Source organism: Mustelus asterias, chromosome 1 (genome assembly GCF_964213995.1).
Source record: "Mustelus asterias chromosome 1, sMusAst1.hap1.1, whole genome shotgun sequence".
Taxonomy (NCBI): Eukaryota; Metazoa; Chordata; class Chondrichthyes; order Carcharhiniformes; family Triakidae; genus Mustelus; species Mustelus asterias.
In genome coordinates, this window is record NC_135801.1 from 95,629,872 (window position 1) to 95,653,108 (window position 23,237).

Sequence of the window (23,237 nt, forward strand, 5' to 3'; positions counted from 1 at the left end):
GAAAAGGAAAGCGTACAAAAGGTTCAGAGAGCTTGGCGAAGATCGGGATCTAGATGAGTATACGGCTTGTAGGAAGGGACTAAAAAAGGAAATTAGGAGAGCCAGAAGGGTCATGAGAAGGCCTTGGCAAGTAGGATTAAGGAAAACCCTAAGGCGTTCTATAAATATGTGAAGAGTAAAAGGATGAGACGTGAAGGAATAGGGCCTATAAAAGGTGAAGGCGGGAAAATCAGCACGGAACCAGTAGAAATGGCAGAGTGCTTAATGAGTATTTTGCCTCGGTTTTCACAGTGGAGAAGGACATGGGTGGATGTCCTGCGGGCTTGCGGTGGACTGAAAAGATTGAGTATGTGGACTTTAACAAAGAGGTTGTGCTGGAATCTTTGAATGGCATCAGGATAGATAAGTAGCCGGGTCCGGATGGGATGTACCCCAGGTTACTGTGGAAGACGAGGGAAGAGATTGCAGAGCCTCTGGCGATGATCTTTGCATCATCGATGGAGACGGGAGAGGTGCCGGAGGATTGCGGATGTGGTTCCTATTTTCAAGAAGGGGAATAGGGATAGCACAGGAAATTACCGACCGGTGAGTCTAACCTCAGTGGTTGGTAAGCTGATGGAGAAGATCCTGAGGGATAAGATTTATGAGCATTTAGAGAGGTTTAGTATGCTCAAGAATACTCAGCATGGCTTTGTCAAAGGCAGATTGTGCCTTACGAGCCTGGTGGAGTTCTTTGAAAATGTGATTAAACACATTGACGAAGGGAAAGCGGTAGATGTGGTTTATATGGATTTTAGCAAGGCGTTCGATAAGGTCCCCCATGCAAGGCTTCTAGAAAAAGTGAGAGGGCATGGGATCCAAGGGGCTGCTGCCCTGTGGATCCAGAACTGGCTTGCCCAAAGGACAGTAAGAAGTTTAACAACACCAGGTTAAAGTCCAACAGGTTTATTTGGTAGCAAAAGCCACACAAGCTTTCGAGGCTCTGAGCCCCTTCTTCAGGTGAGTGGGAATTCTGTTCACAAACAGAACTTATAAGACACAGACTCAATTTACATGAATAATGGTTGGAATGCGAATACTTACAACTAATCCAGTCTTTAAGAAACAAAACAATGGGAGTGGGGAGAGCATCAAGACAGGCTAAAAAGATGTGTATTGTCTCCAGACAAGACAGCCGGTGAAACTCTGCAGGTCCACGCAACTGTGGGAGTTACAAATAGTGTGACATAAATTCTGATTCTAGGATCGCATGATAAAGACTCAGGAGGAAAAAAGCAGAAATATTTATGTGAAATAGTGTGACATAAACCCAATATCCCGGTTGAGGCCGTCCTTGTGTGTGCGGAACCTGGCTATCAGTTTCTGCTCCGCGACTCTGCGCTGTCGTGTGTCGCGAAGGCCGCCTTGGAGAACGCTTACCCGAATATCAGAGGCCGAATGCCCGTGACCGCTGAAGTGCTCCCCAACAGGAAGAGAACAGTCTTGCCTGGTGATTGTCGAGCGGTGTTCATTCATCCGTTGTCGCAGCGTCTGCATAGTTTCCCCAATGTACCATGCCTCGGGACATCCTTTCTTGCAGCGTATCAGGTAGACAACGTTGGCCGAGTTGCAAGAGTATGTACCGTGTACCTGGTGGATGGTGTTCTCACGTGAGATGATGGCATCTGTGTCGATGATCCGGCACGTCTTGCAGAGGTTGCTGTGGCAGGGTTGTGTGGTGTCTTGGTCACTGTTCTCCTGAAGGCTGGGTAGTTTGCTGCGGACAATGGTCTGTTTGAGGTTGTGCGGTTGTTTGAAGGCAAGAAGTGGGGGTGTGGGGATGGCCTTGGCGAGATGTTCGTCTTCATCAATGACATGTTGAAGGCTCCGGAGGAGATGCCGTAGCTTCTCCGCTCCGGGGAAGTACTGGACAACGAAGGGTACTCTGTCCACTGTGTCCCGGGACCTTCAACCGGTGCTATACACTAGATACATCGATGACATTTTCTTCCTTTGGACTCATGGTGAACAATCACTGAAACAACTCTATGATGACATCAACAAGTTCCATCCCACCATCAGGCTCACCATAGACTACTCTCCGGAATCGGTTGCATTCTTGGACACGCGCATCTCCATTAAGGACGGTCACCTCAGCACCTCACTGTACCGCAAGCCCACGGATAACCTCACGATGCTCCACTTCTCCAGCTTCCACCCTAAACACGTTAAAGAAGCCATCCCCTACGGACAAGCCCTCCGTATACACAGGATCTGCTCGGATGAGGAGGATCGCAACAGACACCTCCAGACGCTGAAAGATGCCCTCATAAGAACAGGATATGGCGCTAGACTCATTGATCAACAGTTCCAACGCGCCACAGCGAAAAACCGCACCGACCTCCTCAGAAGACAAACACGGGACACAGTGGACAGAGTACCCTTCGTTGTCCAGTACTTCCCCGGAGCGGAGAAGCTACGGCATCTCCTCCGGAGCCTTCAACATGTCATTGATGAAGACGAACATCTCGCCAAGGCCATCCCCACACCCCCACTTCTTGCCTTCAAACAACCGCACAACCTCAAACAGACCATTGTCCGCAGCAAACTACCCAGCCTTCAGGAGAACAGTGACCAAGACACCACACAACCCTGCCACAGCAACCTCTGCAAGACGTGCCGGATCATCGACACAGATGCCATCATCTCACGTGAGAACACCATCCACCAGGTACACGGTACATACTCTTGCAACTCGGCCAACGTTGTCTACCTGATACGCTGCAAGAAAGGATGTCCCGAGGCATGGTACATTGGGGAAACTATGCAGACGCTGCGACAACGGATGAATGAACACCGCTCGACAATCACCAGGCAAGACTGTTCTCTTCCTGTTGGGGAGCACTTCAGCGGTCACGGGCATTCGGCCTCTGATATTCGGGTAAGCGTTCTCCAAGGCGGCCTTCGCGACACACGACAGCGCAGAGTCGCGGAGCAGAAACTGATAGCCAGGTTCCGCACACACAAGGACGGCCTCAACCGGGATATTGGGTTTATGTCACACTATTTCACATAAATATTTCTGCTTTTTTCCTCCTGAGTCTTTATCATGCGATCCTAGAATCAGAATTTATGTCACACTATTTGTAACTCCCACAGTTGCGTGGACCTGCAGAGTTTCACCGGCTGTCTTGTCTGGAGACAATACACATCTTTTTAGCCTGTCTTGATGCTCTCCCCACTCCCATTGTTTTGTTTCTTAAAGACTGGATTAGTTGTAAGTATTCGCATTCCAACCATTATTCATGTAAATTGAGTCTGTGTCTTATAAGTTCTGTTTGTGAACAGAATTCCCACTCACCTGAAGAAGGGGCTCAGAGCCTCGAAAGCTTGTGTGGCTTTTGCTACCAAATAAACCTGTTGGACTTTAACCTGGTGTTGTTAAACTTCTTACTGTGTTTACCCCAGTCCAACGCCGGCATCTCCACATCTTGCCCAAAGGAGGCAGAGAGTGTGTATAGATGGGTCTTTTTCTAAATGGAGGTCGGTCACCAGTGGTGTGCCCCAGGGATCTGTTCTGGGACCCTTGCTGTTTGTCATTTTCATAAATGACCTGGATGAGGAAGTGGAGGGATGGGTTGGTAAGTTTGCCGACGACACGAAGGTTGGTGGGGTTGTGGATAGTCTGGAGGGATGTCAGAAGTTACAGAGGGACATAGATAGGATGCAAGACTGGGCGGAGAAGTGGCAGATGGACTTCAACCCAGATAAATGCGTAGTGGTCCATTTTGGCAGGTCAAACGGGATGAAGGAGTACAATATAAAGGGAAAGACTCTTAGTACTGTAGAGGATCAGAAGGACCTTGGGGTCCGGGTCCATAGGACTCTGAAATCGGCCCCGCAGGTGGAGGAGGTGGTTAAGAAGGCGTATGGTGTGCTGGCCTTTATCAATCGAGGGATTGAGTTTAGGAGTCCGGGGATAATGATGCAGCTATATAAGACCCTCGTCAGACCACACTTGGAGTACTGTGCTCAGTTCTGGTCGCCTCATTACAGGAAGGATGTGGAAAAGATTGAAAGCGTGCAGAGGTGATTTACAAGGATGTTGCCTGGATTGAGTGGCATGCCTTATGAGGATAGGCTGAGGGAGCTTGGTCTTTTCTCCTTGGAGAGACGTAGGATGAGAGAAGACCTAATAGAGGTATATAAGAAGTTGAGAGGCATAGATCGGGTGGACTCTCAGAGGCTTTTTCCCAGGGTGGAAATGGCTGCTACGAGAGGACACAGGTTTAAGGTGCTGGGGTGTAGGTACAGGGGAAATGTTAGGGGGAAGTTTTTCACACAGAGGGTGGTGGGTGAGTGGAATCAGCTGCCGTCAGTGGTGGTAGAGGCAAACTCAATAGGGTCTTTTAAGAGACTCCTGGATGAGTACATGGGACTTAATAGGATGGAGGGTTATAGGTAGGCCTAAAAGGTAGGGATATGTTCGGCACAACTTGTGGGGCCGAAGGGCCTGTTTTGTGCTGTAATTTTCTATGTTTCTATAATGGATGCCAAATGGTTCAATAATCTGCCAAATTTTCATCCCCTCTTGATGGCTGGGAATCCCACATTAGCCCCTTTCAACCACTGACTTAAGAGGAGAGGTTTTGCCAGAGGTTTTGCCATTGATGGGAGGCTGATATGGGGCCTCTCTTGTGATTAAGTGAGCCTGGTCCCCATGTTTCCCATCACACCGAGATGCATTAAATCCAGCCCAAGCTTCCTCATTGGCTCAGCACATTTAGCAAGTGATTATATAAACTGATAAATCCCAGGTTTGACCCCTAGTGCCATTAGCTTGTCTCAAAGGGGAGACAGTAATTAGTCCTCAGTGCCCTAGATGACGGAAATGATTAAGGTACCTGCTCCTGATCACTATCCTGTGACCCATACTGAAACTGCGCTAAGGGAACTTTTGAATGTGGATAGGATCAGGTTTGGCTGTGATACCATCCACATTGGAGTAGCCAACAGTTATTGGTCCTGTAGCCTGACAGAGAAATTAGAGCGGTGATCTGTCCTTGTAAACAGGATTGGTGGAAAATAACTCAGATATGTAGGCTAACAATGGAACACACAATCTGACAGGAAGGTGAAGAATGTTTTTTCTAATGAGCCTCACTGTAATGGGCCCATCTCACCTTGTTTAGCAGAAAGAACTCCTGTAAGTGCACTACTGCTGCTTCTCCCACTCGACTTCGGGTGCTTTTTACGCTCAAGAGCATTCTATGTGAAACAGAAGTTAGGAAATGATGAGGCAACATAATTCTTAAAACATATTAAAGAAAACCAGTCTCCTCCAGTCTCAACACAAGAGCATCACCTGATTCATCACATGATGAATAAAGGTCAGGTGAGAAAGTAACCAATCAACAGTTCATTCTGACTGTTAATCTCTATCACTATAAAATACACTTGGCTCATTAGAGTTAGAAATACATCGGCAATCAGCACAATATATTTCAAAACAACAGAGAAGTAAAAGAACATAATCAATGAGGTGTCTCAACAGAGAAGGAACCTATTTTTTATCTTTAAGTTCAACCAAGAACAATTACTAGATTATCACATTGGAAAGGAGGGAGTCAGAAACAAATCAATTTTTTACTCAAAAGGATAGAAAGAAAGCTTTACTAGAAACTACCTAATTTCTTATATCATCTATCTGCGAGTGCAACAACATTTTGGTTTTGATGAAAAGGAGCACAGAGTACAATAAAGAAATGATGTTGAATTTATACATAATATTAGTTAGCCAACAGGGATTCAAATACATTTTTCCTTGAAAGCTCGAATGCAGGTAAGTAAGGCCATGAATAAAAATAGTCTTTTTGTTCTTTATAAATGAGGCCCATGATATTAAACAAGCACTGATTTGTTTGCACAAGACATAGATTAGGCCACAGTTAGAGTAACGTCAGAGGCACTCTGTTACAGACAGAACATTAAAGCCAATAGGCAGCAACCTGCTGTGTGTTTCACAGTGGCGAAGGTGACCTGCCATTGACTGGCGTGGGATCTTCTGGACCCGCTGTTGTCAATGGGATTTCCTGTTGAATGCACCCCTCGCTGGCAGGAAACCCATGGAGGGGGTGCGCCGTAGGCAGGGCAGGAAAATCCCACCCACCCATATGAACGGCCAGAAAATCCCAGCCACTAAGATGGAACGATATATATTCAACAGGATGATGCTAAAATTAAGAAACTATAGGTATGAGACGAGATTTTAAATACTGGAACTATTTCCACTCGCGCAGAAAGGGTTAAAGATTTAATAAAGAATTTTTAAATCCTGAAGGATCGAAAAGGGAAAGACTACTTCCTCTAGTTGAGGAATTGGTGAGATGTCACCAATTTGAAGTTGCCACTAAGAGAATGACATAAGGAATTCAGTTAAACAGAGAGTTGTTTGAGCATGGAATGCATAATGACATGGAATAGTTGAAGCTGAAAACATAACGTTTTGAAAGAAAAATGCTTAAATGGCCGATTGATTATTTTGTGTGCTTTAGCTTCTACAGCTCTGTGGATGTCACTGGTGGGAGTCCTCTTAATGACCAAATTGCCTGTCAAGGAATCATTACAGAAAACAGCTAAGGATTTGAAGTCAGAAAAATTAAGGGAGGATTTAAAAAGTAAAATTACGCATTTGCTGGATTGACTAAATACCACTGAAGCTTTCTGTGAAAATGTTCCCTCTAAATATGACAAGACTACAGAATCTGAATTTATCCATCACAACTCTGGGCCAGAATACTAAGTCCAAGGCCAGGCTTTTGAGAGAGGCTGAATTTTTGGTAAAAACTTTAATGAAATTATTAAAAGACAAATCAATTGATAACTATAATAATGGATTTGAAAAACATTTTGGATCTTTTAATTTTATTTAAATTTTAGTTTGGACAAAAGGCACAAAATCTTTAAAGACTTAAGAATAAAATGGATAGCTTTAGCTTGCATATTGGTAATAATAGTAAGTTTAATATTAAACTGAAAGAAAAACTGAATAAATCTGCAAAGATAAGAGGTAGGTCAGAAGGTTGGTCAAATTTTAAGAACCTGTAAAGAATGACTAAAAAATAAGAGGGAGAAAGAAGAATATGAGAGAAAGCTAGCGAGTAATACAAAAGCAGAGAGTAGAAACATAGAAACTAGAAGCAGGAGTAGGCCATTTAGACTTTGAGCCTGCTCTGCCATTCATTTTGATCATGGCTGATCACCGAATTCAATACCCTGATCCCATCTTCCCCCACATATCCCTTGATCCCTATAGCCCCAAGGGCTATATCTAATTTCTTCATGAAATCAGACAACCTTTTAGTCTCAACTACATTCTGCGGCAGTGAATTACACACATTCACCACCCTCTGGGTGAAGAAATTTCTCCTCACCTCAGTTCTAAAAGGTTTACCCCTTATCCTCAAACTATGACCCCTAGTTCTGGACTTCCCCACCATTGGGAACATTTTTTCTGAATCTACCCTGTCTAACCTTGTTAGAATTTTATAAGTTTCTGTGAGATCTCCTTTCACTCTTCCAAACTCCAATGAATATAATCCTAACCAACTGAGTCTCTCCTCATATGACAAACATGCCATCCCAGGAATCGGCTGGCAAATCTTCGCTGTACTCCCTTTATTGCAAGGACATAGTTCCTCAGATAAGGACACCAAAACTGCACACAATACTCCACGTGTGGCCTCACCAACACCCTATACAAATGCAGTAAAACAACCCTATCCCTATACTCAAATCCTCTCGCTATGAAGGCCAACATACCATTTGCCTTCTTTACTGCCTGCTGTACGTGCGCACGTACTTTCAGCGATTAGTGCATGGGGACTCCAAGGTATCGCTGAGTATCCACCTCTCTCAAATCTATACCCATTCAACTAATAATCTGTCTTCCTATTTTTGCTACCAAAGTAGATAACCTCACATTAATCCTTATTATGCTGCACCTGCCATGCAGATAACCACACACTCAGTCTGTCAAATCACGCTGAAGCATCTCGACCATCCTCCTCACAGCTCACCCCCACACCCAACTTTGTATCATCTGCAAATTTGGAGATAATACATTTAGTTCCCTCTTCCAAGTCATTAATATATAATCTGAACAGTTGGGGTCCCTGCAGAATCCCACTAGTTACTGACTGCCAATCAGAAAAAGATCCATTTAGCCCAACTCTTTGCTTTCACTCTGCTAACCAGCTTTCTATCCATCTCAAGACATTACCTACAATTCCATTACCTGCTTTAACTTTACATAATTGTCTGAGTAAGAGTAAGAGATTCTACAATTATTTAAAAAGGAAAGAGGAACTAAAGCTTGTGTTGGTCCGCTGGAGAGTGAATGTGGGGAAATGATAATGGAAAACATAGAAATGGCAAGTGTTGAGTGGGTATTTTGTGTCTTTCTTCACAGTAGAAAACTTAGAAAACTTCCCAAAGACACTTGAAAATCAAGAGGTGAATGGGATGGGGAAAGTTAAAACAATCACCAACACTAGGGAAAAGCTGCTGGGAAAACTATTAGACCAAAAGGATGACAAGTCCACAAGACTGGATGGCCTGCATCCTAAGGTCTTAAAAGAAGTGGCTGCAGAGTACATTGGTTGTAATCTTTCAAAATTCCTTAGATTCTGAAAGGGGTCCCAGTGGGTTGGGAAATAGTAAATGCTATTCAACTTTATTCAAGAAAGGAGGGAGACAAAAAGCAGGAAACAACAGACCAGTTAGCCTAACATCTGTCAAAGAGAAATTGCTAGAATCCATTATTAATGAAGTTATAGCAGGATACTTAGGAAATCGTAACTTGATCAGGGAGAGACAACATGGGTTTGTGAAAGGGAAATCTTGTTTATCTAATTTATTAGAGATTTTTGAAGACGTAACAAGCAAGGTGAATAAAGGGAAATCTCCAGATGCAGTGCACTTAGATTTCCAGAAGGCATTTGATAACGTGTCACATCAAGGGTCACTACAGAAAATAAGATTACATAGTGTAGGGGGTAACATATTGGCATGGATAAAGAATTGGGTCAGCTAACAGGGAGCAGAGAGTGGGGACAAATTGTTTTTTTTTGGATTGACAAGCTGTAACTAATGGAGTGTCACAGGGGTCAGTGCTGAGGCCTCAATTATTTATAATCTATATCATTAATTTGGATGAAAAGATCAAATATATGGGAGCTAAATTTGCTAATGACACCAAGATAGGTAGGAAAGTAAGTCAGGAGGAGGTAGAGAGTCTTGGTTAAGTGAGTGGGCAAAATGTTGGCAGATGGAGGGCAATGTGAGTAAATGTGAACTTGTCCACTTTGACAGGAAGAATAGAAAAGTAGTATACTAATTAAATGGGGGCCAAAATATTGTCTGATTTCACGAAGAAATTAGATATCGCTCTTGAGGCTAAAGAGATCAAGGGATATGGGGGGAAGGGAAATCAGGTCATTGAATTCGATGATCAGCCATGATCAATATGAATGGCGGAGGAGGCTCAAAGGGCCTTCTTCTAATTTCTATGTTTCTATGAGAGAGATTGCAGAATTCAGTGATACAGAAGGGTCTGTGTTCAAGAATCACAAAAAATTACTATGGAGGCACGAGTGATTGGAAGGCAAATGGAATATTGATATTTATTGCATGGGGAATGGAATATACATTAGGGAAGTTTTATGGGAGCTATATAGGACATTGGGGAGAACACATCTGGAATACTGTGTACAGTTTTGCTCCCCTTATTTGAAAAAACTAATTGCATTGGAAGCAATTCGGAGAAGGTTCACTTGAGTCATTCCTGGGATATGTTATGAACAAAGATTTAACAGTTGGGCCTATGCCCATTAGAGTTTAGAAGCATGAGGGATACTTTTACTGAAACATAGAAGATCCTGAGGGGATTTGAAAGGGTAGATACTGGGAGGATGTTTCCACTTGTGAGAGAGTCTAAGACCAGAGGAAACAGTTTAAGAATAAAGACGTCTACCGTTTAAGATGAAACTGAAGAGAAATTGTTTCACTCAAAGGGTCATTAGCTTATGGAATTCTCTTCCCCAAAAAGAATGGAGGCTGAGTCTGAATTTATTCAAGGGTGAGTTGGATAGATTTTTGTTAGGCCAGGGAATCAAGGGTGATAGGAGACAGACATCAAAGTGGAGTTGAGATGCAATGAGATCAGCTATGATCTTATTAAATAAATGGTGGAACAGGTTCTAAGGGCTGAACAGCCTACTCCTACTCTGAAGCCTTATGTTCCAAAATATAGCAACGGTAGCTGCAATTTATTTTCCTAACAGGTGGCAATGATCATAATGGACTTTTTACGGTCATAAATTATAGTAAATAATGCACGAAGTGTATTCCACATTGAAGGACTGGCAACACTGAGGCTGAGTTTAAAATTTGAGCTTATTACAATATATATTGATTTTTACTTTCTGCTGATGAAATAATATGAGTCTCAATGCTGGCACAATAGCATGTTGTAGCAGACAATACCTTATATTTAGAGATGTTGTTTTTAAGGATGTTGACTTCTTCCTGGATTTGTTTCAAATGTTCGTGCAGATACCTGGAAAATAGAAGAAGACAAAGAGATAGCGTGTAGCTTTGCTCCTACTCTCTAAGGTCAAAGCAGACTGGCTAATTTTCCAAACTAGACTGAAGGTACTCTCAGGCTGACTTTTCGAGTTTATGCTGTCAACAGGGGGCCTTTATTGGAGGCCATGGACAGAGCACACGTGACCCCTTCAATCATAAGTAAATTTGTCCCTCATCAAAATCAATGATTGTATTTATGCTCGTTCATTTAATATGATTAGGATAACTTGCACTGACATTCAGAAGTTTGAAAATCAGCAATAGTTTATATTTGCACATTGCTATATCTCCATTTCCTAACGCTGGTGTCCTAACCTAACCTGCAAACAACATTGATCAAACAGCCAAATCTGCAGATAAGATTGATCAGAGGCACAAAGCAGCAGACAAGGTGAATTACAGGGAGAGACTGTAAAAAAAGATTAACTTTACATAACAACCCAGAAATCTCAGAAAAACCTTTTCATAGAATCATAGAATGCTGACAGTACAGGAGGAGGTCACTAAGCTCACTGTGTCTGTGCTAGATCTCTAGGGGAGCAATTTACCTCATCCCCTTCCCTTGCCTTCCTATTCTGATAATAATCCAACTGTCTCTCAAATGCCCCAATTAATCTGCCCCAACCCCCCCCCCTCAGGCAGTGCATTCCAGCTCATAGCCACTCGCTGCTGCAAAAGGTTTTCCTCATGTCGCCATTGCTTCTTTTTCCAATCAACTTTAAATCTGTGCCCTCTAGTTCTCAATCATATCCACACTGATTTTCTCTGTCTTGAATGACGCTAACTTAGCCATTGAGCTTGAGTGTGCATTGTAGACATGTCCAATACATAAAAGGGGAGGAGGAATATCTGGACAGTTTGCTCCAGACCTCAGGCACATCTTGTGGAGAAGTGCAGGTTCAGAAAGGTGTTGGTATGACCAATAGTGTAAAGGCAACCCAAGTGAGATAGAGAACAAGGACCTTCAGAAACTGATCCCATGCATTTACTGCCTATGAACATAAGGATACAGACTTTCGGACAGACAGACTCAATGCTGATCATGACACCTTGAAGCAGAAGGCTAGCCAAAGGGGGATGGGGAGTAAAAGGGGGAAGGAGGAGCAGCATGAGTGCAAGGACAATGTGGTAGTTGCAGAGGATTCAATAATTAGGAGGACAGACAGCATTTTTTGTAAGCAGAAACAAAAGGTTTCACAAGGTACATTGCCTATCTGGCTCCAGGTTGAGTGAAATCTCAAACCTGCTTTAAAGGATAATGGAGAGGGATGTGGAGGGTCTCATCACCGTGATCCATGGTGGGACCAACGACATAGTAATGAGTAGATAATAAAGACTGCTTAGAGCTCAGAAATAAATTTAAAATCAAAACTTCAAGCGTTATAATCTATAGAACACCTGCCTAAGATTCCTTTTACTTTTTGCATGTCATTTCTTAGACCACTCATCACAAACTGGTCAAAGCGGGTGATTTCTTCTGAAGCTTCCCAAAGAGCTTTTGGAATTTTTTTCCCCCAACTCTTTAAATTTCACGTCCACGTTATTTGCTATTCACAATACTGATGGATTCCCTCAAGCTGCACATGATTAGTGATTTCAGAAAATTGAGCGAAAATCACACTGTTCCACCTGTACCAGAACAAAACCTGTTTTTAACCATTTGGGTGTAAACTAGACCCATTTCAGATCATCTACCCTTCAGCGTGAACGACTTCTGTTATTTAAGGGTGACATTTATGCTCTTATAAAACATCACTCCCTGACTTGAGACATTCAAGTGGGAATGAGACTGTCAAAAGGAAGTCAAAAGAAAAATGAGTTTTATTGTAATATGTGACCTTTTAATACAGAAAGAAAAAATGGCAGGGTTTGAAAATGAGGTTTAAAAATAGTACACTAGCTATTTTTCCTCAGCAGAGGCAAAGTTGGAAATGAAATAGGAGGATTATTGGAGAGGGCGAGCAGGGTTTTCTGACAAATGGCATCACAGAATAGAATGGATACAGCACGGAGGAGGCCATTTGCTTTCCGTGACTGTGCAGACTTTCTGGAAGAGCAAATCGGCGAGTCCCCATCCTTCCCCTGCGGTCCTGCAATTATTTCTCTTCTCCGATAATGTTCCAATTTCCTTTTGAAAGCCATGAATGTATCTGCTTCCACCAGTGCAATTCAGACCTAACCATAAGAATATTTGAAAAGTCTCAGCAGGTCTGACAGCATCTGTGGAGAGAGAGAGCAGAGCTGACATTTCGTCAGCTCTTCATCAGAGCTGGTTCGTCAGAGAGATTCCAGCATCTGCAGTATTTTGCATTTATCATAAGAATATTTGTCCTCCCTTGGTTTTATACCAATCACCTTAAATCAATTCCCTCTGGTTCCTGACCATTCTGCAAATGGCAGCAGTTTCTCCCATGAAAGAATTTTTAAAAATCAACAGCTGCAATGGTGGGATTTGAACCCAGGAACCCAAAGTATTAGCCTGAACTTCTGGATTACTCATCCAGTGACATAATCACTAACCAAAGTCACTGTTAGATGATAATGGGGATATGTGGAAGGGCAGAGACAGGAAGGGATGGGTGCAGCTGCAAAATAATTTGGTGCGAGTTGTGGTGTGTAGTAGTTGGCACATGAGGGTGCAGTTGAGAGTGCCACTGTCATTACCTTGTCTACCCTGATTCGATAATTAATCTGCTTCCAGGACTGAATCCAGCATGGCACCACCTTCCAACATTACTCGCCTTACTCATCAATATCCAGACCTTCTTGCTCTCTGATTCAAGCTTTACCTGCTGTCAACAGGGAAGTGTATCTCCCTGAGGGGACTATACGTACCACAGCATCAGGTCTAAGGAGGGATCTGTGAATAGCATTTGTGTTCCCACACCTGCCGTTCACCGAAGCGCTTGTTCTTGCCTGTCAGCCAGCCCAGGTTGCTGCTGTCCATGCTGGGTGCTGCAATCCAAAGCCTGGCCTTCTGGAAGCAGATCTGCTCCAGCTCATCCTCCAAAGGCCATCGACAGGCTTGTCACATTGGAAATCAAATAATACATTGCTTCCTCCATTCCCCCACCTGTACAACACTTAATTGTCATCTTTGCAGCTCCCCTCTAAATAGTTCAGCTGAAATAGATTTGTGCAAGTCATTCATTAGTCAGAAAACTCAAAAGTCAGATGTAAATGTTGTGGCTGGATTAAAAAGCAACCTGAAAACACCCTTCAGATACTTTACTAAGCAAAATACTGCGGGTGCTGGAAAGTTCCGATAGTTCTGGATTCCTCAGGCAATAGCAGGTCCTCCTCCTTTGGGTGGGGCAATACATTAAAATTCCATCCTTTGGGTTTTTGGCATCATCATAAAAACATTCTATTACTGTAGAAAACTTCTATAGGGAATTCCAATTTGACAGGTCTGCAAGAATTTATCCTCAACCATCTTTTGTGATTCTTGACTCATTCAGGTTTTATAACTTTGCACAAAGTTTTTAAATTTCAGTTTTAACTGTTTCTGACAGAGCGTATCAAGGGTACCTGCGTTATAGCTTGCAGATTAACCATGGTCTCTGACCCATGGCCATCTGTCCATTGAAAGCAAATCCCATTTCTATTCATATCTCTCTTGCTAGTTTGTCTGGTTTGAATTTCACTGGTCAAAATCAGAACGCCAATGGATATATGCAAATCATCGAGTACTTAGGCTTAAATTTTGAACATTTCATTGTATGCACCCAAACATCTTGTGAAGATGAAAGGCTTTGTTATTTCTGCAGTGCATCAAAAGGAATCACCAATGAGGAAATATGGAATACGAAATGCATTCCATCAGCAGGAAAGACATCTTCTGCATGAATGAATCAATTCTATCTGCCGGGTCCTCACAGAATATTCAATTCATACAATGCATGTAGTTCTTTTTTAAAATAGGAATTATAGAATATGCTCTGATCGGTTACCTGCCTCTCACCTGTTTCCTGGAGTAGCTGCCATCTGAAAACTGTGCTTAAAGTCACAGGGTTCCAGATTCAAGTGCCACTCCAGGGCTTGAGCACAAAGGTTTAAGCTGACACTCTAGTGCATTACTGAGGGAGTGCCATCTTTCAGATGAGACATTAAAATGAGGCTGTATCTGCTCACTTGGGTAAATATAAAAGATCCCATGGCACTATTTCAAAACGGAGCAGGAGAGTTATACCCGTTCATTATTTATCCCTCAATCAATGTAATTATCATATTGCTGTTTGTGGGAGCTTATTGTGTGTAAATTAATTGCACTGAAAATGTGGTACTTTATTGGCTGTAAAGTACTTTGAGTCATCCGGTGGTTGTGCAAAGTGCAAAATAAATGTATGATTTTCTTTCTTTTTCCTTTCTTAACGAGCCATCTTGAATAAGACCACAGAATCAATCAAAGGTCTTTGTTAGTCAGATAACTGTTCAGCAAGGCTAGTATCAGTGACCTTTTCCTTTATCTGGCTGGTGGCAGAGGGGGAGAAAGTTCAAACCGAAACCCATTGAACTGCCTAGTGACAGTCTTAACACCTTTCCCAGCATGTCATAGAAAAAGGACAGCTACTTTTTGAGTGGCAGAGAGGGGGAAGGTAGTGCTTTGGAGAAGCAGAGAAGAACCGTTTTGAGTTAATACCAAGCAGGATGTTTTTGAGAATTCATTTTCTGTTTGAAAGGAAGGGACCCATACAGACTGCGGCTTTGGCGATGTAAGGAGCAGGGGGTCACTGAGGTGGGCCTTGCTGGTGAAATTCTGATCTAGAAAGCTCAGGCTAAGTGGAACAGTCTTTCAAGTGCAAATTTCAATCTAGCATGGTGGGGAGAGGTGAGCCTACTGGAAAGCTGGGAGTTAAAGTGGAACTGTCCCTCCAATGCCAGTTATCTGCCTGAAGTGGGGTGCTTAGCAAAAGGGTTTGGTAAGACGCATCTCAATTGTGATATTTAGTTAATGCAAAAGTAACTTTCTTTAATTTTGTGAACTGTTGTCAGTTAGGTAAAGTTTGATCTATGTGAATATCAGTTTGTTTGTTACAATGAAGCCTTAAAACTTGACATCTTGCCCTTTGGCTCTTTCTGTCAGTGGCTGGGAAATTTGTCTTTTTATTGGTTTCCACAGGGATCCTAACAGTAACTTTGTGAAACCACACACACTAATGACAGAATTGTGATAGCATTGAAGGAGGCCATTTGGCTCATCAACTCTGCACCTGCTCTCCACATGAGCACCTAATGCCAACCCCCCACCTTTTCCCTTCAGAAGACGAAGGAATAAAAATTTAAAAATTAACGGGAAATATTCCTACTTTTCTCATGCATTTAGGATAAATTACATATTTCATAGTTTATGATAATGACCACGTTATAAATATGACTCATATACAATCTGCTAAAAATAAAGACATTTCTGAGAAGGACTCAGTCACCTGTTCTCCATGCACAATGCATCAACATCAATTATTCGGTTTTCATGTCCTCCAAGAATATGGTTAATCTCTTGATTTAGGCGGTCAGATTTCTCCTGGTAGAAAGAGCGTTCGACCTTAACATCCTGAAGCTCATCCACCGCTGCTTGATAGTCATGATCCAAACGTTCAATCTACAGCAGAACAAAAACTCTGTTGAGTCACTAGACTGTCAGAGACATACATAGGAGCATTGGAAATAGGAACAGGAGTAGGCCATTCAGCCCGTCAAGCGTTCTCCACCATTCACACAGATCATGGCTGATCATCTATTTCTATACCACTTTCCCCCACTATCCCAATATCCTTGATGTCATTAGTATTCAAAAATCTATTGACTTCTGTCTTGAACATGCTCAATGATTGACCTGCTACAGCCCTCCAGAGAAGCAAATTCCAAAGATTCATCACCCTCTCTGAGTGACAGAATTTCTCCTCATCTCAGTCTGAAATGGCCTGCCCAAAATTCTCAGACTCTGTCCCCCTCACCAGCCGGGGGAACCATCCGTTATCCCCTGTAAGAATTTTATCAGTTTCAATTAGATCACTTCTCACTCTTTCAAAATCTAGAAAATACAGGCCAGTTTCTTCAACCTCTCCTCACAAGACAATCCAGCCACCCCAGGTATCAGTCTGGTGAATCTTCATCGCACTACTGCTATGGCAAGTACATTCTTCCTTAGATACGGAGACCAAAACTGGGGTAGCATGGTGGCACAGTGGTTAGCACTGCTGCCTCAGAGCACCAGGGACCCATGTTCAATTCCTGACTTGGGTCACTGTCTGTGTGGAGTTTGCACATTCTCCCTGTATATGCATGGGTTTCCTCCAGGTGCTCCAGTTTCCTCCCACAATCCGAAAAATGTGCTGGTCAAGTGGATTGACCATGATAAATTCTTCCTCAGTGTACCCGAACAGGCGTCAGAGTGTGGCAACCAGGGGATTTTCACAATAACTTCATTGCAGTGTTAACTATAAGCCTACTTGTGACACTAGTAAATAAACTTTAAACTACCTGCTTCCACTTTAAACACAATACCCAGGTATGGTCTCACCAAGACCCTACACAAATACAGGAAGGTATCTTTATTGCTGTATGCAAATCCCCTTGCGATAAGGGCTAACACTCCATTTGCCTTCCTAATTTCTTGCTGCGCCTACATGATCGCTTTTAATGACTCATGAACAAGGTCACCCAGGGCTCTTTGGACATAAACACTTCCCAACATCTCACCATTTAAGAAATACTCTACCTTTCTGCTTTTTCTACCAGTGTGGATTGCTTCACACTCATTCACACTATATTCCATCTGCTATGTTCTTACCCATCCACTTAACATGTCCAAATTCCCTTGAAGACTCCTTGCATCCTCCTCACATCTGACATTTCCACCTAGTTTTGTGTCATCAGCAAATTGGGAAATATTATATTTGGTCCCCACGTACAAATCATTCACATAGATTCTGAGAAGCTGGAGCACATGCCCTGATCCCTTGCGGTGCCACACTCGTAACAACCTACCAACTTGAGAATGACCGATTTATTCCTACTCTCCATTTCCTCTCTCCTTTCCTTCTCAAATAGTGGGGTTATATTTGCTACTTTCCAGTCTGAAGGAACCTTTCCAGAATCTATAGCATTTTGAATGCATCCACTATCAATGCATCCACTATCTTTATACCACCTCCTTCAATACACAAATGTAGCTCATCTGGTTCAGGGATTTATCAATCTTCAATTCAATTAATCCAATCCAATAATCTAATTACAATTAATCTATACGTAAACAGTTTACCCAAAATATTGTAACAACATCTGTGAATTAAAATCCCAACTGGAGAAGCATGTCTATAGGAACATTTAATTTTAAAACTGAATTTAATTGTTTTTTAACCAAGCATCTCTACTGTGAATACTTCCAAAAACACATTTGTTTAATTGCTCATCAATGGGTTTGGTAAATTGTCATTTACATGCCGATACTCATGCAATTTATCTCGCTGGGATATCGATATAGTCTTTTTTTGGAATGTTATATCTGGAATCCACTTGACTTTTCAATTGCTCACCCGAAATATGTTTTGTAGGTTCTCTTCCCTATTCCCTACTGTCATCATTCAATCTTGCAGTTTCCGAATACCAAACCCCATTTCCAGCATTGACACAATGGGCTGAATGGCTGTTTTCCTACCGTAATGACTCTCAACACTGGATTTTACAAGGTCTTGTCATCCTCACCCCCAGCTAAAAAGTCATGGGAGGCTGTGAGCCCAATCACAGTCCAAATGTCAGCCCCACAACAATTTAACATGGGCAGCAGCATTCATTGCTTTAAGGCGAGGAATACACCCCTTTCTTGGGAGGAAGGCCCTTAGAAAACTGCTGGCCAATCAGATGGCCAGAAGCCCCGTAATCCCTGCAGGACCAGTGAGAGCACTGACAACTACTGAGACCACAGGCTGTCCCATCATGCTGAGGAGTCAAGTTAGGTCTGGGGTTTGGCGTTTTAATGAGTGGGTGGGTTTAAGAGGCCAAGGTTCAGGTTAAATGGGAGAATGGCCTTTAGGGGTTGTCTCTGTTGGGCCCAGAAAGCCCTCAAAAGGAAGCTACCCCATCTTGCCCAACACCAGCCAGTTTAACTAAAGCTGGCAGGCTTCCTTGCAAGGCATGGGCCTCTTCTTGTTGTGGGTGCAATGGGCCTCAATAGACCAAAGGGGGGCAGCCAGCGATGTCTTCTCCTTCAATATAAAACTTCAAACAGTTCGAGCAGGCAAGTAGGTGGTGGGAATACCACCTGCTGGATTTTATCCACCCCCCAAATGGCAGTGGGTGTACATTCCAGTCCCATGACTCCCAAACATTGCAATGGTTTAACTGACTGATCAATCTCCTTCCTTTTCTCTCCCTTTCTATCCTCATATAGCCTTGAGCATTATATCAGCAATTAAGTATGCCAGATCAAAAGAGAAAATCCAGTGAGAAGGGCAACAGGAAAGTATAATCTGCATGAAATGAACTTCATTCTTACAATAGTGAATAGCAATTTGCTATTGGACAGGAAGATATTTCAAAGAGTAATATCTGTGGGCACCAAACAGCCAGAGAACATAAATAAATAGGTTGAGAAATTGAGGAAGGAATTTTAACCTAAAAATAGCAGCTTTGGGTCAGGCGGCATGGATGGGGTTAATATCTGAGAGATCAGTTTCCCAATCCAAACTCATCTTCAGATTGCCAATTTCAGGTTTTAACTGAGACCAGAAGGGCAAGCTACCAAAACATGCCCAGGAATCTGCCAGCCTCATTGTCATCTTACATTTCAGCTTTAACTGTTGGTTGTGTCTCCCCAAGGAAGTAAGGACTTAGTAGATTCAGGCAGTACCTTTACATCTACCTCTTGGACTCTGGTATCTGCCTGAAAAGCCTTTGCAATTGGGCATTCCTGACCACCACTACAACCTTCTGTCCTGATGCCTCCAATCCTCCCACCATGAGACCTACGATGTTCACCACACTAACCCCCACAGCTTTCCATTCTAATTTGTACGGGTTGGGGGAAGGAGTGGGGACGTCATCTTGAAGAGCATTAGAGAAGTCAACTCTTGAGGCAATAAAAGCGTGGATTCAGTCTTAGTGTGATGGTGGTAGAAGTAATGGCAAAGGCAGACGGTGTTGCGGCAGTGGAAGCAGGTGGTCTTGGAAATTGAATAAATATGGAAGGAAGATGTTCAGGTCAGAGTTGCCCTTTATACCAATCCCATAGAATAGAATCCCTATAGTACAGAAGGTGGCCATTCGGCCCATCGGGTCTGCATCAACTCTCCAAAAGAGCATCTTACCCAAAGAGAAAATCTCAGCAGGTCTGGCAATATCCGTAAGGAGAGAAAAGAGCTGATGTTTCGAGTCCAGATAACCCTTTGTCAAAGCAAAAAGGAATAGAAAGTGTGGGATATTTATACTGTGGGTGAGGGAATGAAAGATGAGTCATAGCCACAAAAACAAAGGGAAAGGCTGCTAATGGCAGTCCATGGAGAGAATAAAGGATGTGAATGGCCAAACGACAGAGAAACTAAAATCAGAGGATAAGCTGTGACAGATGAAGATATGGGGAGGGAGGGGAGATGAGTGGGAGAGAAGCAAAATTGAGAAAAAAGGGGGAAGGGGAAGCAAAGGGGGAGAAAAGGTAAGGAAAGGGGGCACAAAATATGGGGAAAGAGTGGGGGGAAGAAAAGTAAAGAAAGACAATAAAGAAATAAAGAACAGGTAGAGAACAGTTAAAAATAAATAAAATGAAAACAAAGGGGTTGAGGTGGGGTAGAGCTAATCATCTGAAGTTGTTGAATTCAATGTTGAGACTGGAAGGTTGTAATGTCCTAGCCGGAAGATGAGATGCTGTTCCTCCAGTTTGCATTGAGCTTCACTGGAACATTACAGCAGGCCAAGGACAGGCATGTGGGTATGGGAGCAGGATTGTGTGTTAAAATGGCAAGCAATGGGAAGGTCAGGGTCCTGATTGCGCACAGACCAAAGGTGCTCACCAAAGTGATCTCCCAGTCTACGCTTGGTTTCTCCAATACAGAGGAGGCCACATTGGGAGCAGCAAATGCAATAGACCAAATTGAAAGAGGTGCAAGTAAAACACTGCTTAACCTGGAATGAGTGTTTTGGGCCTTAGATGATAAGTATGGAAGAGGTAAAGGGGCAGGTGTTACCCCTTCTGCAATTGCATGGGAAGGTGCCATGGGTGATGGGAGAGGTATTGGGTACAGTGGAGGAGTGGACCAGGTTATCCCGGAGGGAATGGTCTCTGCGGAATGCTGACAGTGGAAGATGTGTTTGGTGGTGGTATCACGCTGGAGTTGGCGAAAATGGTGGAGGATTATGCTTTGCATGTGGAGGCTGGTGGGGCGAAATGTGAGAACAAGGTGGACTCTATCCTTGTTCCGGGAGGGAGGGGAGGGGGTGAGGGTCGTGGCGCGGGAGATGGACCACACGCTGTTGAGGGCCCTGTCAACAACTGCAGGTGGGAAACCATGGTTGAGGAAGAAGGAGCACATATTAGAAGCACCACTTTGGAAAGTGGCATCATTGGAACAAATGCGACGGAGGCGAAGGAGCTGAGAGAAAGGGTTGCAGTCCTTACAGGATGTAAGGCGCAAAGAGCTGTAGTCCAGATAGCTGTGGGAGTCAGTGGGCTTGTAATGGATATTGGTAGATAATCTACTGCCGGAAATGGAGACAGAAAAGTCAAGGAAGGGAAGGGAAGTGTCTGAGATGGACCAGGTGAAGGTGATGGAGGGGTGGAAACTGGAAGTGAAGTTGATTAATTTTTCCAGGTCTGGATGAGCGCATGAAGCGGCACCAAAATAGTCATCGATGTACCAGTAAAGGAGTTGTGGTAGGGGAACTGGGTAGGCCTGGAACAAGGAATGTTCCATATACCCCATAAAAAGACAAGCGGGTACCCATTGCTACACCTTTGATTTGGAGAAAGTGGGATGAGTTAAAGGAGAAGTTGTTGAGAGATAGAACGAGTTCAGCCAGGCGGAGGAGAGTGGTGGTGGATGGGAATTGTTTAGGTCTCTTTCCAAGAAAGAAGCGAAGAGTTCTTAGGCCATCCTGGTGTGGGATGGAGGTGTAGAGAGATTGCACATCCATAGCGAACAGGAGGCAGTTAGGGCCTGCGAACTGGAAACTGTCAATATGACGCAGAGGAATCCCGGATGTAGGTGAGGAGGGAATGGACCAGAGGAGTGAGGATGGAGTCAAGATAAGAAGAAATAAGTTCAGTGGGGCAGGATCATGCTGACACAATAGGCCTACCAGGAAAGTCCTTTTTGTGGATTTTGGGAAGTAGATAGAAACACGCTGTTCAAGGTTGGAGACTATGAGGTTGGAAGCTGTGGGGGGAAGGCATCCAGAGGAAGTGAGGTCGGTGATGGTGTTGGAGATAATGGCTTGAGTTCAGTGGTGAGGTCATGGTCCAGGGGGAGGTAGGAGGAAGTATCTGAGAGTTGCCGCTCAGCCTCTGCGAGGTAGAGGTCGGTATGCCAGATGGCAACAGCACCCTCTTTGTCGGCAGGTTTAATGACAAAGTCGGGGTTGGACCTGAGGAAGCAAAGAGCGGAAAGTTCGGAAGGAGAGAGGTTCGAATGGGAGAGGGGGGCAGAAAAATTAAGATGGCCAATGTCCTGTCGACAATTCCCAATGAAAAGATTGAGGGCAGCTAATTGTCCCGGTGGGGGTGTCCAATTAGAGGCAGAATTTTGGAGGCACGTGAAAAAAATCAGTGGAACGAAGGAGGACTCTCGCCCAAAGAAGTGGGCACGGAGACAAAGGCAATGGAAGAAGAGTTCAACATCATGTCAAGCCCGTGATTCATTGAGGTGGGGACATAAGGGTACAAAGCTGAGTCCTTTGCTGAGAACAGCACACACAGCCTCAGAGAGGGGAAGGTTGGAGAGTGTGGTGAACACAAGGCAAGGGTGGGGCTAGAAGAAATGGGGTTCGAGGGATTGGGATGGGCAGTGGGCTGCCACGAGCAGCCTTTCCCCTTGTTTTTGTGGCTATGACTCATCTTTCATTCCCTCACCCACAATATAAATATCTCCCACTTTCTATGCCTTTTAGCTTTGACAAAGGGTCATTTGGACTCGAAACGTCAGTTCTTTTCTCTCCTTACAGATGTTGCCAAACCTGCTGAGATTTTCCAGCATTTTCTCTTTTGGTTTCAGACTCCAGCATCTACAGTAATTTGTTTTTATCCAGCATCTTACTCGGGCCCATCTCCTGCCCTATCCCTGTAAACCTGTGTATTTACCATGGCTAATCCCCCTAACCCTTGTGGGAGGAAACCTGAGAACCCGGAGGAAACCCACGTAGACACGGGGAGAACATGCCATCTCCACACAGACACCAAAGGCAGGAATTGAACTCAGGTCTTCTGGATAATGCTGCCAAAAAGAGGCATTATAAACAAAGAAGAGGAAGAGACAATTGCAATGCATACAGTACAGTGGAGGTGGCACATGAGGCAGGGAGAGAAACCACTGGAGGTGACTGTCTCAGCTTACCCTCTGATTTCAGCTTCTCTGCCATTTGGCCATTCACACCTTCTATTCTATGGGCTGCCATTAGCACCT

General features: G+C 43.6%; 1 protein-coding gene across 3 annotated transcripts in view; it reads right to left on the reverse strand.

The window, feature by feature from the left end:
• The window catches only part of ccdc149a (coiled-coil domain containing 149a), a 124,419-nt gene that overhangs the window by 49,822 nt on the left and 51,360 nt on the right, over nucleotides 1-23,237 (reverse strand). For all 3 annotated transcript variants that reach the window (XM_078215509.1, XM_078215502.1, XM_078215496.1), the window contains exons 6-8: nucleotides 16,056-16,228; nucleotides 10,525-10,597; nucleotides 5,163-5,247 (exon numbers count right to left, since the gene is read on the reverse strand). In XM_078215509.1, the coding sequence (XP_078071635.1) occupies nucleotides 5,163-5,247; nucleotides 10,525-10,597; nucleotides 16,056-16,228 (331 nt within the window). The remainder of the gene's footprint in view (nucleotides 1-5,162; nucleotides 5,248-10,524; nucleotides 10,598-16,055; nucleotides 16,229-23,237) is intronic.